The sequence below is a fragment of the Sebastes umbrosus genome, chromosome 13, assembly GCF_015220745.1.
Source record: "Sebastes umbrosus isolate fSebUmb1 chromosome 13, fSebUmb1.pri, whole genome shotgun sequence".
In the NCBI taxonomy this organism is placed as follows: domain Eukaryota; kingdom Metazoa; phylum Chordata; class Actinopteri; order Perciformes; family Sebastidae; genus Sebastes; species Sebastes umbrosus.
In genome coordinates, this window is record NC_051281.1 from 15935110 (window position 1) to 15950208 (window position 15099).

Sequence of the window (15099 nt, forward strand, 5' to 3'; positions counted from 1 at the left end):
TGTCAGACTGAAGCCTTGGTTACATTCCCAAACAATCTTTTAAAACGATGTCAAGGAAGAATGATCCTCCTTTTTCTCTCTAATGGGGAGTTGAATCGCATTCTGCACTGATATGCTCATCCTCTTACCTTTTACAGAGAATATGCTGTCATCTAGTGGCAGACAAAAGTACAGGATTTAAAATATTGATCCCAAAATGTGATGAAGCAGTGCTAACTTGCATCTTCATCCCCATAACCCTCAAAATAAAAAAAGAAAGAAAAGAAATCATTATTTATGTATGCTCTATCCAACCCAGTAAAACAGTTAAAACCCCTTTTGTGGCTTAACAACATCTGCCTCTAAGCCATCACTGACAACCATTTGATCAGTAGTTACTGGATTTCTTTCAGACACAAAGGCACAATCTGTGCCTCACCACATGCTGTCACTCCCACGTTGAGTATTAGGTCTTTAAATAGAGAGCGGACACTACAGCGACTAAAGTTATTCATTATGGCAGTAAAAGATTTGTTCGTATCAGGAATGTTCCATTATCATCTGGTAAAAGACAAACCATTTGCTTATTTTTCATCTATTATATCTAAACTTTTCAACTGAACATGTGAATATACTTGTAATTCAGATTGTTAAAATAATAATAATAAAAAACTAAAAAAAAAACTACTGATTGGGCCTTTAATAAGTAAAGCTTTCATAATAAAAACCTTTTCATTTTTACTTTGGTCACAATAGGTATTGTGGTTACATGATACATGAAACAGTTTTTAAAGCAATTTTATGTATTTTATGTAGCAATATTCTATTCTTTTGATTTGTGATGCTTTGGTGTTATATATAATTATGGAAAATGATAGAAAAAAAACAACTCTTAATAGTAATACAAAAAACTCAGCCCTCAGTTTAAAGTGATGAGAAAGAAAGAAGCACACAAACAGTTTTCTTCACACTTTCGTCAGCACAGAAGGCATTGTGGAGCTGCACCACTGAGTCTCCTTACTTCTGTCTCTGTGGCGGTTTGTTGCCAAGGTAACTGAGAGGGACCAATGACCCTTTCATTATGTGGCCTCTTATTACAAAGCATCATTTTCTCAGGGCCATTATGAACATGCTCCCACTTTGATAGAAGGCAAGCCATCAGCCCCTATAGAAAGTGCTGCAGGAGGCAGTTGCAGTCAGTTGTACAAGCAGATTTATGCAACGAGTTGATGTAATTCTTGAGTGTCTGTATATTCCTGATGAGCTATCATGTGGATGCTCTTGATGATAATGTGGATGTTATTCTATAAGGTCACCCCTTTGCATCAGGATGCAAATATCCTGCTGTGGAGAAGTCACTCATTGTGCTGACTGGCCCTTTTATGCAAGGCACATGTACCCATGTCCTCCACCTGCAGACAGCTGCCAATTGCTTCATGGTCAAAGTATGCAGTCATGCACGTGCCAACATGATATTTCTCCCACAATCACAAGGCTGCTTCAATGAGAAAATCACTGTACTGAGCAGACAGTAGTTATCTTTGTGCAGTGACTCAATGTGTGATACATTTCACACTTTTAAAAACTGTTAAAAATCATTGTTATATTTCACAACTTATGTTGTATTAGTTAACAAGCAAGACCATCTACATCAGGGTGGGACACTCTAACTCACAAACAACATTTAATTCACACAGCTATTCAAACATATTCTCGAAACAATTTGATTTACACTACAGTTGTCTGATATTATTAGGACAACATAGCTCAAACTAATGCAATCTAATAGCCCTGTAATAGATACTAACTTCATGAAGGTTTGTTGAATCAGTTATACTAAGAGGTGTCTTTAAAGGTGCTCTATACATATCCAGAGCATAGACTGTATATATAGATGAATGATGCATCTCTACTTCCTCCCACTATACAAATTGAAGCCAAAATATCCCGCGTACAGATACTCATTTGCCAGAGTCTGCTGATCAGGGGCCATTTCATCCTATTTGGTTTTTTTTTATTGAATGTAAAAAGCTTCTTGCACAATCCCTAAACCGAATGTTTCTTTAAATTGTTTTTTTTTTAAGTCATCAATTAATTCCCTGGCATTTTGTCTCCTATTTTGTTCTTTGAACTTATATATGTTATTGTTATTATTTGTATTTGACTTATCAAAAAGTTGAAAAAAAAAGCCTGGAGCCATGGTATCGAGGTCCCACCCACACACCCGACAGAGCCAATCATGAGCCAAGCACGACTGTAGCTTGTTAGCTTGAGCCACCTGGCTGCTACGTTAGCACCACGGTAGCTGTTTGGCTAAAAAGACACAACAACTAACCATAATATCTCTATAATTACATTTATGATCACATTGACGCATGTTCTATTACACAGACTCAAGACGGTTATCGTGACTATTTCACTCAGGGCAATTGTGTATGTTAAAGGTCCCATATTGTAAAAAGTAAGATTTTCATGTCTTTTATATTATAAAGCAGGTTTAAGTGCTTTATAAATACTGTACTGTGAAAGTATCGAAGGGCTCAATATACAGAGAAATACACACAGCCCGTATTCAGAAATTGTGCGTTTGAAACAAGCCGTTAGGATTTCTGTCCATTTGTGATGTCACAAATATACAATATTTAGACCATTACACAGTTTTAAACGTAAACATACTAAATGTGTACCAGTTTATTCCTGGTTGCAGTGTATGTGAATGTCATCAGCTGCCAGGAAGTAAACATGGACCCAAACAGTTGCCAGGCAACACAATTCTGTTGCAATTCCATTGAAATGCACTAAAACGGAGCGTTTCAGACAGAGGGTAAATACAGGTATATTCAGGCAGACAGTATGAGGAAAATAAAGTTGTTTTTTTAACATAAAAGCATGTAAACATGTTCTAGTAGAAACACAAAATACAAGTATGAACCTGAAAATGAGCACGATATGGGACCTTTAAAATACATTAACTGTGATAAAATACTCAATAAGGAGTTGGCACAGTGCTGTAAACGTTATAAAAACCCCATTAAAACACTCTTTCTAAGCATCATGTGATGTTTAAATTGAACAACTTGAAATGATGGATAAACTCAATCAATTGCCTTTTTTTCAGCAAAGTGAGTGACGTTTTTTTCCTCAAAACAAACTGAGCATCATTACTTTTATTACTGGCTTGGCATTCATTACAGCCCTCTAATGTATTTCCTGTTGGTGCTGCTCCTGGTCAGGTACATGAGGCAGCAGCAGCAGCAGCAGCAGCAGCATCACAGAGGCAGGCAGACTGTATATATGGACTGTCAGCAGTGAATGAGTGAAGGCAGATGAAGTGTTGTGGTCCAGCCCTCTCAACCTCCGCAGCAAGCAGCAGCATCTCAAGATGGTTGCAGCGCACACTTCTTCACATTCCTCGGAATCTGCAGAGTGGATTATTTGTCTGGATAAGAGGTATTTACATACATCATGTCACTGCAACTCATTTTTTATGCAACTGTGCGAGCGACATGATGGGATATATTAACGCTATATTTTTCCACTAGAGCTTGGGGCGTTGTGTATAGCTGAATTAAAACACTGTAGTTTTAATTTCCCAACAGAATTAATGCTCCAGAGCTTCAATTAGGGCATCCTTGAAAAGCACCATGTGTAGCATACATACTGCGGTTATATCAGGACAGTCAGACAATATTACTACCTGCAACTGTAGCTCTGCTCAAACTAAATCACAGGTGAAATATTAGAGCAAACAGTAATTAAGTATATAATCTAAAAAACAAGGCTACTAACTTTAAGCAATGCGTTTGATATGCTGTTAAAATGTGTATTTTGCACCACTGCAGTGACTAAAGCTGTCAGACTCCACAACCAGCACTGCTCCCAGTAGACCACTTACACTTACACACCAAAAACTGATAATAACCTGATATTTTCAGGTGGAATTTCATTTCTATTCTCACTGTGCAATATCATTTTCAACTTGTGCAATTTTGTTTATAGTCTGTTTATTGTCAGTACTGTATATACTGATCCTATTTTTATACTTCCTTCTATTTAAATGGTTCATATTTTGTTACGTTTTGTTGTTTAGCTCTTTTTTTTTTACTGTGTTAGCTAATGCATCTTGTTTTTTGCACTATCCCCTTTGATGCTGTACACTGCAAATGTCCCCACTGCGGGACTAATAAAGGAATATCTTATCTTATCTTATCTTATCACCTACTGTATACCTTCCAGCTGTTTCAGTTACACACTTATAGTGATAATTGTTAATGTCCAGGACAAATACTGCGATGGCTCAATTTTGGATTAACAAGAGCAAGTAAAAGTTTCTAAAAGACATTTAAATAGAAAGGTCCCTTGGCACAGAAAAGGAGCCACACTGCTTGGATAATGTGCATATACCCCGAGATACCTGTTTATTTGGCACATTAAGTACAATATTTATACAACTCAGCATAACAGCCCTGCAGATTTCTGTGTTTTAAATATACCACAAGATTATTCCTGAGACCAAAAATATTGTCAATAAGCCAATAAAATATTTAACATGCCATGTGGATAGCTCTGATCATTATATGCTATTTTGAGGTATCTTAGCTTAAGACTAAATTCTGCTCTGTAATCACTGTATAACACTCGACCAGCAGGTGAAACTACTGCATGAACACCTGCCAGAGGAGGATTTAAACCACCAAGCAGCTGCAAGGGACTGCTATAAAAAGTCATCTCATAACAACACCAGATTTTGAAAGCTATAAAAACTGAATAGTCTCTCAGATTTTTATGAATCATCACTGTGCATCACCACTGACAGTTGCAGTGTTGCAGAACTGTGATCTACATCACCTACAGCAAAGAACTGCAACATTAATGATTAATTCCATTTGTGTTAGCACTTCCAAGTGCATACATTTTACTCTTTGAAGTACATGCTCAGGCTCAAAATTAGTGGAAAGTGAACATTGGTGCTTTAGGAGTCAAACAGGCAGGGATGTTGGACACACAGCTCAGGTGTAAACAGACCAGAAAGAGGGGCAGTGTCGAAGAAAAGGTCCAAAGTGCATCAGCCATCAGCTATAAACAGCAAAGTGACGCAGTGTGCCAGACATGTTTACACAGTAATATCCCCCTGGTTAGTCCTAGAAGCCACCTGTGTCGCTCAAATCAAACGGTTCTCGTATGAGTCACTTTTTCCGAGCAATTACTTGTAGCATGTTTCATTTTATTGCTCTGTTGTTTCAAGTCAGGTGATGAATATGTATGTTTCCATGCTTATCCTCACTCCATTTCAAAACTCATTGGACTTATTACAAAATATAAATGGGCACAAAAACCACAGGAGTCACTTAAACAGTTTATGAGTGTATGTCTCGCTCTGTAAATGAACTGTAAATTAGAAACAGTTGCCACGTTAGGTTCATCACCATTTGTAGTCTTCACACTGCAACAAGCTGCCTTGTGATGAAAACATTCTGTCCTCACTTGGACGCTAAATCAGCACCTTTTGAAAGCTTTTTTTGTTGACTTGGTAGGTTTCCAAATAGACACCTTGGCTTTGAAACTCAGACTCCCACACATCCCTCTGTTGCCTTGTTGTCCTCACTGTGCAGCGTGTTTGATAAAGTACGCAGTGCTGAAATAATGCAGGCTAGGTTTCCTAGGGAGTGGACCAGGGGCTCTCAGGTGTGATTATACAATCCAATCATGATGAGCATAGTAAAGAGAGACTTTAATGTGACTGCTGTGAGTTGAAAGGTTGTCAGGGAATACATGATGAAGCTTAGTGATAACACTTTTATTGTACACTGTGACAGATAGTACAATCAATCATTTTCAGAGCTACATTATGTCAGAGGATTGTTGCTGTAGCGGTGAAGAAAGCACTTGTTTCCCTCTCTGAATTATTGATACTGTTTGGTTTCATTTTTTGTTAAAGGATGGATATGGATTCAAAGGTGATGTAAGCTACAGCACAGCCACCCACATGTTACATCAGAGGCTCCAGATTCAGTGAAACAAATTTGGGGCTGTGTAATATAGGCAGCAGAGGAGTGAGAGGCATTAAAACATACACTGACGCATCTGTGACAACATGATCAGCATTATCATTACATTAGAGCTTGATGTGATAGAATTTATGTAAATAGTCTCTTTTTGCCTGATCCACCTGAAACAAATGGTCAGTGAGCAGTTTGGTGAGAAGGAGCCAATTTGTATAAAGACTAAAGAGATAAGTGTCACAAACGCTTGCAAAGCTCTGAGTGACTTTTCATAGTGAAATCAAGACTTTTAATGTTTAGCAATTTACTTCTAAACTTTGGCGATCAGATTCATTATCATTTCACATTTGACAGCAATTAGATTATTTGCTCACAGGTTGTGGTGAAATCTGATTGGTTGAAATGAAAAGTGTGAGTGCCCTCAGTCAGCGGATTGAGTTGGGAAAGGAAAGACACTCTTCTCGACTGGACTTTTTCTAAGCATTATTACCCTGTTGTGAATCTACAGTGCTGCACAGGAAGTGATAAGCAGTGTCGTAGTACTCGAGATCAGTCTTGAGACGAGTGTAGCATCGATTTATATGCAGAATCTGTAGGCAACGGGACTACAAACGTGAAACGTTCTGGTTTCCGTTTGTAGTTCGAGTTGTATTGACCAATCACGCTTGAGTACGCTTTGGTTGAATGCACGTAAACAGTCCGTCTGACAATTGTTTAGCTTTTTATTGGTTTAAAATTTACTTGTAAACTGGCTACTTGTGAAACAATCTGATCGTACACGTTGTCTCTCAACTCCAACTCCAGTCTCGCATCTCAAGTTGCTAATCGGACTGTAAACAATGAGCAACGCACAGAAAAGGAAGTCTTGGCCTGGATGTCCGCTGGCTTTTGCCACAGAAATATCGAACCCTTAGACTTATCAGTTGTTAGACCAATAGCCGATGGGTTCCGAGATTGCAATGTGGGACTCGCCCTGCCTTGGTCTTGGTCTTGGTCTCAACCCCTCAAAGGTTTTGTCTCTGTCTCACTACACTCTGGTCTTGGTCATGACTTGGTCTGGTTTAGGTGGTCTTCTTGAGTATAACACTGGTGATAAGTGAATAAAAATGATAAAAAAAACAATGTTGTTACCATTCTACATGTGTTTCTTGATCTTGAGTGTTTGTTGTCTAAGGTCATGAAGACTACGATGGCGTACAATTGTGAATTCTGACCTTGTGTCCAGGGCGCTGCCGTGCAACTGTACGTTTAAGTTATGACATCAGAGCTGTAACAGGAAACCAGAGGACAGTGTTCCTCGGGGATAAATTGATGTCACATCCCTCCTGCAAAGCTTCAGATGTTTTCAGAATCCAGGCCAAGATGCACTTGTGCTGACTCAAGCTCTGCAGCCTATATAGGTGCCTTATGAACATTTATTTTCACAGTTACCTGTATATTGACCCCTTTTCTTTTTGTTTCTCCAGACCAGCAGAGCGCTCTGGGGAAGATGTTGACATAATCCTAGCACGTCTGAAAAACGTGAAGGCATTCGAGAGATTCCACCCCAGTTTGCTGCAGCAGATTTGCCTGTGTGGATTCTATGAGTGCTTGGAGAAAGGCATCACCTGTAGGTCAAACTACGGGCTCTGAAAGGGTCATACTGTATATCTGGCACCAAAATAAAAGGATGTTGATTTTTTTTTACTTTGCTGTGTTTTTTAGTGTATCGCCAAGGAGACATTGGCACAAGCTGGTATGCTGTCCTCTCTGGTTCACTGGATGTCAAAGTGTCAGAGACAGCATGTTATCAGGTACAACTGATTAAATTAATGGTAATTTGATGTGCTAATTTACTACATTTGGGCATACATCTGCATAATCTTTCTAAAATTTACAATCTTTCTGTGAAGATTTGAATGATTTCGTCAGTTAAGGTGCACTTGAAATTCATCACGCATGCAAAAGAATTTACATCCAACCTCCAGCTTGTTTGGAGTGTGTGAGTAAAGAGCATTTTGCTTATTGCATTACATTTGTAATTAGTTTTTAATACCGCAGCTTCGTGCCCCTCAGTCAGTTTGTCTGGGTGCTGATTGGAGTAATTTCTTTGCAGATTGAAGTGTGTCCTTCTATCTACCACAAGTGATTGCCCGTAGCCTTTGAAAGTGATCTGATCAGCGCTCCTCAAGTGCCTCACACAAAAGCCTTTTTTCCAGCAGAACAAAGACATTACTTTAGCATAGGATTACAGGTTTCTTTCTGGAGGAATGGTCCATGTGGAGCATCTATCTCTGTTTCTGTTACAGGATGCTGTTACTATATGCACGCTGGGCACCGGCACGGCATTTGGGGAGTCGATCCTGGATAACACCCCCCGGCACGCCACCATTGTCACACGGGAATTCAGTGAGCTGCTACGCATCGAGCAGAGGGAGTTCAGGTCTCTGTGGGAGGTGAGTACTTCTGTCTGCTCCATCTGTACTTGTATCATTCTACAGACATTTTGTGGCTACATAGCAGTTTGTGACACATCTCCGAGATTAACTCAAGGTAGGTGTTTTATCAGGAGATCTCAAGGATCAACACTACACAAGAAAAACATAACAAAACAAAAACAGTAGTGCATTCCTGTAGTGATTTTTTTGGCTGGACCGCAGAGGGCAAGTCTTACAAACGCAAAAGTCTGTCACTGAGTGACTGTTTGAAACGGTAAGCAGAAAACCAGGAACCAATCAGGTGCATTCCACGATAGGGTACGTCACCGCTTGAACGGACAGTTGAGTGGAGTGGCGCGTCCTCTAGTGCAGGGGTTCTCAACCTTTTGTAACTCGAGGCCCACTTCCGATTGTTAAAAAATTTCCAAGGACCACCTTCCCCAAATAAATGACAAACTGGGCTATAAATATGTGTGATGCAACTGCCAGGTGTAATGACCCACATAAATATTCAGCTTACCCTCACCCATCACTGCCTGCCATTATGAATCCAAGCTATTCAGGGTCATATTTCCTCACCACACACTTTTACTGGTTTCAAAATTTGCTCGATTTTGTGTCCATGCAGCTGTGACATATATGTCTGTAAAGGGGAGACTCGTGGGTACCCATAGAACCCATTTTCATTCACATATCTTAAGGTCAGAGGTTAAGGGACCCCTTTGAAAATTGCCATGGCAGTTTTTCCTTAGCGTATTTTGTTTTTAATTTAGCGTAATTGTGGAGCGTTATTTAGCCTCCTTCCCGACAAGCTCGCATGACATGGTTGGTACCAATGGATTCATAAGGTTTTTCTAGTTTCATATAATGCCAATATTTTCACTTTAGCTTTAAAAGTGAGCCGCTACAACCTCTGAAATACAGAATAGCGGTTAATCTAAGCATTTGGCAGCACCTTCGCGGCCCACTAGGTGGCTCTCTGAGGCCCACCAGTCGGTCCCGGCCCAGTGGTTGAGAATAGCTGCTCTAGTGTCCTTGCTGGACCTGGTGGACATGTACCGCTGGATTTAACATTATAGACATGACCACTGACTATTTGTGTAACAATTTAGCCAAAAATTCACAGACTGACCATAAACGGTCCATCCATATACTCAGTTTTGACGAGTCGTGTTTTAGTTTGCATCAGGAGGAATGTAAACAGCAGCAAAAAAAACACTAGTGAATTTTCCGGGCAGATAATATGACCGGCATCTTAACATTAAAAATTCAAAAAATTCGACATCAGTGAAACATCCTCCATCAACTTTGACTATGTTTGAGCACCAAACATCATTGATGTAACCACAGAGTCCACCTCTCATCGTCTCACCAGAGTCATGAAAGGGCTGCTAGCAAAATATGTCCAAGCACTTCTTTGTCTTTTTCTTTAGTCTGACTTTGTGTCCTTTTAGTCATAGGACTAAAATCAGAGACCTTACAAAAAATATACACATTTTTTAAAACATAAATGACAAGGATGCATTTAACTACATTTTCTGGAATGAATCTAGCCCGGTCCCAGATCTCTGAATCTCTGCTGACTCCCCTTTTTTTCAATTCAAATAATGAGTTGAAAACAAAATTCAGCCTGACAATGAGGCTATAATGAAACAGGCATCCTATATGTAGAATCACCCATAATAACTAAATACTATTATTAAAAACAAAATAAATATGGCTATTTTTATGTACACTGGAAACCTTGTAGTGTGATCACATCTGTTGGGGTCAAATTGATCACTATAAGCGGATGATTATTATAACTGATTTCTTTTTCATTATTTTTAATGCAGATTACCATCTAAATGACATTTGTAAATTTATTGAATTAATATAAAGTAGTGAACCGGACAGCTTTGCTATTTACTGAATTTTATTGACAGTTTAAATACAGTAGCCTGCAGCTATTTCTTTTCAAATTACAGTGCTGTACAAATTATATTACTGTACTGGGTATAATTCATTAATTAATTATTATATAATACAGTACTGTATATGAAATATAACTTACTTAACTTAACTTAACTTAACTTATAGTTATGCTATAGCCTAAAATAGTATTGTGCTGTTTACAAATACAGTAACAGCAGTAGTGCAAATAGGCTACTAAGCCACAGCTTGGCGGTACTTTCAGTGTATTTCAAAATTTTTAATATGCCTGGAAATAAACTGTAGGCTATCAATGCTGAACTGGTAGCAGAGTTTGAAAACAAACATATTCATGAAATACATTGTAATGGGAAAAAAATAGAATTACTGTAGTTTTAAAATGTTTTTCTGTAAATTGTCATGTATGAAAAGACCCAAAATGAACACTATAAGCGGACTACTTGATTACTATAAGCATTTGTATAGGAATGATTCTGTACTTAAAGTAAAGAATGTGACTCTTTTTTCATTGTTAAAGTCATTGATTGCACCAATAACGTAGATCCTTAACAGCTGAGTGGGTCACTTAAAAGCAGCATAGATCTCTGTCCATTCATCCTTTAATTTCTGACCTACTGAGCGGGCTGCCGTAAGCCAGGGGACAGCCACCTGTCCTAGTTTGTTCTTGTTGGAATTGAAATGTGGAATGTGAGCCAAGCGTAAGCCAAAGCATAGGTAGATGGCGTATAGACAAAGTGTCTTGTGGATTAGTGGAGGTTGGATTGTGATTTTTTTTTTGGCCTCTTGCAGGAATCACGTGATCTGTCCACTTATTTTACTGTAACCTTCTGCTCCCGAGTTTAAATACTGGTTTTATCAGGGTTTAGAAGGTTTACGCTGTCTGACCACTAGATGGAAGCGCAGAGCTGCTTCTACACTCAACACTAGTATAACACAGATCCACTATTCAGATAACATAACATGATACTATGGAAGTACATCTCGCTGTCAGGAAAATCATGAAATTCAACATACTGTAAATATTTGTAAGAGTAGATTAATTGTGACAAGAGAAACAGTATTGTTTAAGGTTGGTCACTATGCACCAGTCATCCCTCCATCTCCTGCATGTTAGTTGGTAGGTTTCATGCTGTGTAGAGGCCCCTCTCCTCTCTCAGCTCCCCCTCTGCAATGGGCTGGTTTACTGGGAGAGACAGCCCATTTCCTCTGGGACCGGAGGGCATAAGGGGCTGTTAGATTATGGGCTGTGTGTCTGTGTCAGTGTACTGGCCAGCAGCAGTGAGTCCGGATACTTAACCCTGTCTGGATGTGCGCTGAGGATCACGTGCACATACTACTAGGCTACACATTTCACCTGTGCCCTGAGGCGACCTCTTCAGTAAGGTGTGTTTCAGATGAGATATTATGGCTTCTGATGTTTTCATTGTTGTATCTTGTCCTAATAAGAATTCTCTGGTATTGGTTGTTTTGTGATGTAATGACATGACTGCGTTAAGATGTAGTTTGGGCACAGAATAGTTAGTTAACAGATATTATGGGACTGCTTTTCTTTGGAAAGTATCTGGCATGGTTGCAGTGTTATTTCTATATCAAGGTATGAAGAAGCAAATACTCTCTTCATATCACACATTTTAACGAGCAGCTGCAGTTTTGTTCATTGTATGTTGGTTTAACTCTCATATACCAACATATTTAACATTCAAGGACTACCAACTGAATAAACTACTGTAAGAAATAACCATCATAGCAAAATGTCAACTTATTTCTTCTCAAAATATTATTAGAAGAAAACTAAAAAATAAACAGATTATTATTATTTTAGGAAGGTTACACTTTATTGTGTAAAATAAAAATAGAGCACGTGGAAATCTGTGTCTGCTACATCTGTGTCTGTCTCTTTCTAAATGACTGACAGAGTGCCCCTACCCCATGGATGTATAATAAGACCTGGATACAGTGCTGATGCTCAGCATTGATTCCATTTTTTGTCCAGTGGACACTGGCAGCGAAAAATCCCCCTGCAACCCAAAAAGCAATAGACCATTATTGTAAAAATGACATCTGTAAAACTGTTGACAGGACAACTTGAACTGCAAACAAGGTTGATCATGACTCTTTCTATTGTGAATTTTTGATCCATGGAGGTTTTATATTGTAAAACATGAATTTGAACATCTGACGTCATCACAATGTAAAGTCTATGGGGCAAGCGGGAACTCATGGGCGGGGCCAGCGGGAGAAACGCTACTGTGCATACTCAGTGGACCGCATACCCCGAATACAAACCCGGAAGCTAGAAATCTTTTTTGGCATTTGCGCCAGGCGAGCAATTCTCATTGGACTGAATAGGTGCCTTTTTGGGGTTCAGTATCCCGTTCTTATTATACATCCATGCCCTACCCCCCCCTGATAGTGTGTGATACTTTAAATTAGAACCCATGGCAAACATGAACTCAATAAATAGTTCCATCTATTAAAACTGCATAGGTGGAATTGGGTGCTTTTGACTGGACCCCATTACATTGGTATTTTTAAAAAGCACTAATTAAAACAGAAAGAGGAAACAATGATATATGAAGTCATTAGGAACATATTGATCGACAAAATCATGAATAGTTTCTGATATTAAACTGTTGGAGAATCATTTTTTGACAGCGTTATAAACACCCAATGTATCATGTTAAAGCTCCCTTCCACTCAAAAATGTGTTTTGATTATTGTTACTTCACTTGGATGTTTGACCTTCACTGTGCAGAAGTTTGACACTAGAAGACTGTTTTCACATTTATCTGTTGAGGAGGGAAACTTTCTCCGTGCTCAGCTTAAACCTGAGTTTTACACAACGTACACAAGTGCAATGTGTTAACTTGAAACCTCCAGTGCACACACACTGAAAATTGACTTTTCAGCAAAGTAGCAGACTTCATTTGTCCAGCAGTAAAACAATTTACAACAACAGTTTACATACTTATAGATTGTGGACTTTTCAACGAGGGAGGAGGAGTATATGTAATTTGAACATTTTTTAACAAGGTAAACACAACAGAAATCATTATTCCAAGCAGAGACTGAAAACGTGTGGATGTTTCCTTATGAAATGTTTGCATCAGTTTCGGTCCAGGTTCTCCAAATGAGATATTCTCTCTTTTTTTCCTCAGTAATGTTGCATTTCGATGTACTTCGCCATGACAACCATTTACAACATCAGCATCAATACATGGATTTTCTGTTGGTAGATGTGCTGAGCTGGCTTTGCCTCGCAAGTCGGCCAAGCTGTGACTGAAGGGCTGTCGAGTTAACATTCACATTATCAGCTTGTTGACAGATAATCATTACTCTAGCTCCCAGTATTTTACAATTTGTAGTTCGAACATCAGTTTCACCAAATTATTCTGCCTGGCACCGGTGCTCATTTATTCCTCCCTGTATTGCCGCAGTGCAGAACAATTGCTTATGTAGTATCTTGTTACTGGTGGCATCAGACTTCAGACTTTATCTGCCAGTTCTGATGTGCTGTGGCGATAAACTGCCTCCAGCTTCCCTGGGTATCTTCCTGGCTGTTTGAATAAATGAAGTTCATCTACATCACACTGGCTTTATTAAAGCTGGAATACATTTTGTGGTGCATGAAAAACCTTAAGCTGCATGAGATCAGTATTTTTTATTGCTTGGGTGAACAGAGAAATGCTCCATTGATTGATGCCAGTTGATGTGGGGAGATATCAAAGGAGTGATGTTAAAGGAAAGTTACCACCTACCCTGCTTCAAGCTGAGGACAAAGCCCTGAAACAAAGTTACACACCTACTCCTCCTCCTCCTCCTCCTCCTCCTCCTCCCACACAGATCTGTCCTCCTGTGGCCGAGCACTCTTTCAAAACTATGCCACAGTGAGCACAGAATTGCCCTAATGAACCAATAGATAATATTATTTATTCATGACTGTCCATGTCAATTATTCAGTGCATTTCTTTCTCCAGTTTTCCCTCTTTCTCCTGAAATCTGTAAGTGGTCAGCAAATTTGAGGTCCAGAACAGGCTGATTGCTCTGCCTTGGTAACCACCAAGTGTGAAGTTGATTGAATGAACGGTTCTCGATGTATAAGCGAAGGACAGTCATGCATGCATACATACATACAAACTTGTCATGGTCACTCAGATATCATATCTACACGTCTACCAAATGTGGTCGAAGTTTGGAGCATTGTTTAGCCTCTTTTGCAACAAGCTAGTATGACATGGTTGGTACCAATGGATACCTTAGGTTTTTTCTAGTTTCATATGATGCCAGTATCTTCAATCTAGCTTTATAACTGAGCCCGCTACAAGTTGTGTTAATGTGTTGAAGAAATTAGTGGCGTTAAAATGAATTTGCAGTAACACGTTATTATCGTGTTAACTTTGACAGCCCTAATCAATCAACAATGAATGTGACTTATATAGATAGGCAGATTTGTCTCGAGCCAGAAAATCCAGGGATAAAATAATTTTGTTTCCGAGACTTGTGGTTCAAAAGTTACAGGCGAAAACGTAACATTCATTGTTATTGCGCCACCATCTGGCTAAATTGCCCCACATTCGACACTGCACTCCCTTGGGTCCCCAGCAATACACCTGCTAAGTGTGAAGTAGATCGAAGGAACGGTTCTTGAGATATGCGAGGGACATACAGACATACAGACAGAGATTCCTTGCTTTATAGTTAGATGTATTTGTGTTTGTTTCAATGTTTCTTGCATGTGACTGTAGTGTATGCCAAGTACACATGGCAAA

At 39.1% G+C, this 15099-nt stretch overlaps 1 protein-coding gene across 3 annotated transcripts in view; it reads left to right on the plus strand.

Moving 5' to 3' along the window:
- Positions 1–3211: 3211 nt before the first annotated feature.
- rapgef4a (Rap guanine nucleotide exchange factor 4a) overlaps positions 3212–15099 on the plus strand; it is a 44375-nt gene continuing 32487 nt past the window's right edge. For 2 of the 3 annotated variants that reach the window (XM_037789499.1, XM_037789500.1), the window contains exons 1-4: positions 3212–3429; positions 7448–7590; positions 7686–7774; positions 8270–8416. In XM_037789499.1, the coding sequence (XP_037645427.1) occupies positions 3362–3429; positions 7448–7590; positions 7686–7774; positions 8270–8416 (447 nt within the window). In that variant the 5' untranslated portion in view covers positions 3212–3361. Of the gene's footprint in view, positions 3430–7447; positions 7591–7685; positions 7775–8269; positions 8417–11560; positions 11714–15099 lie in introns of those variants that run through there. The other variant, XM_037789501.1, reaches the window with a different exon arrangement.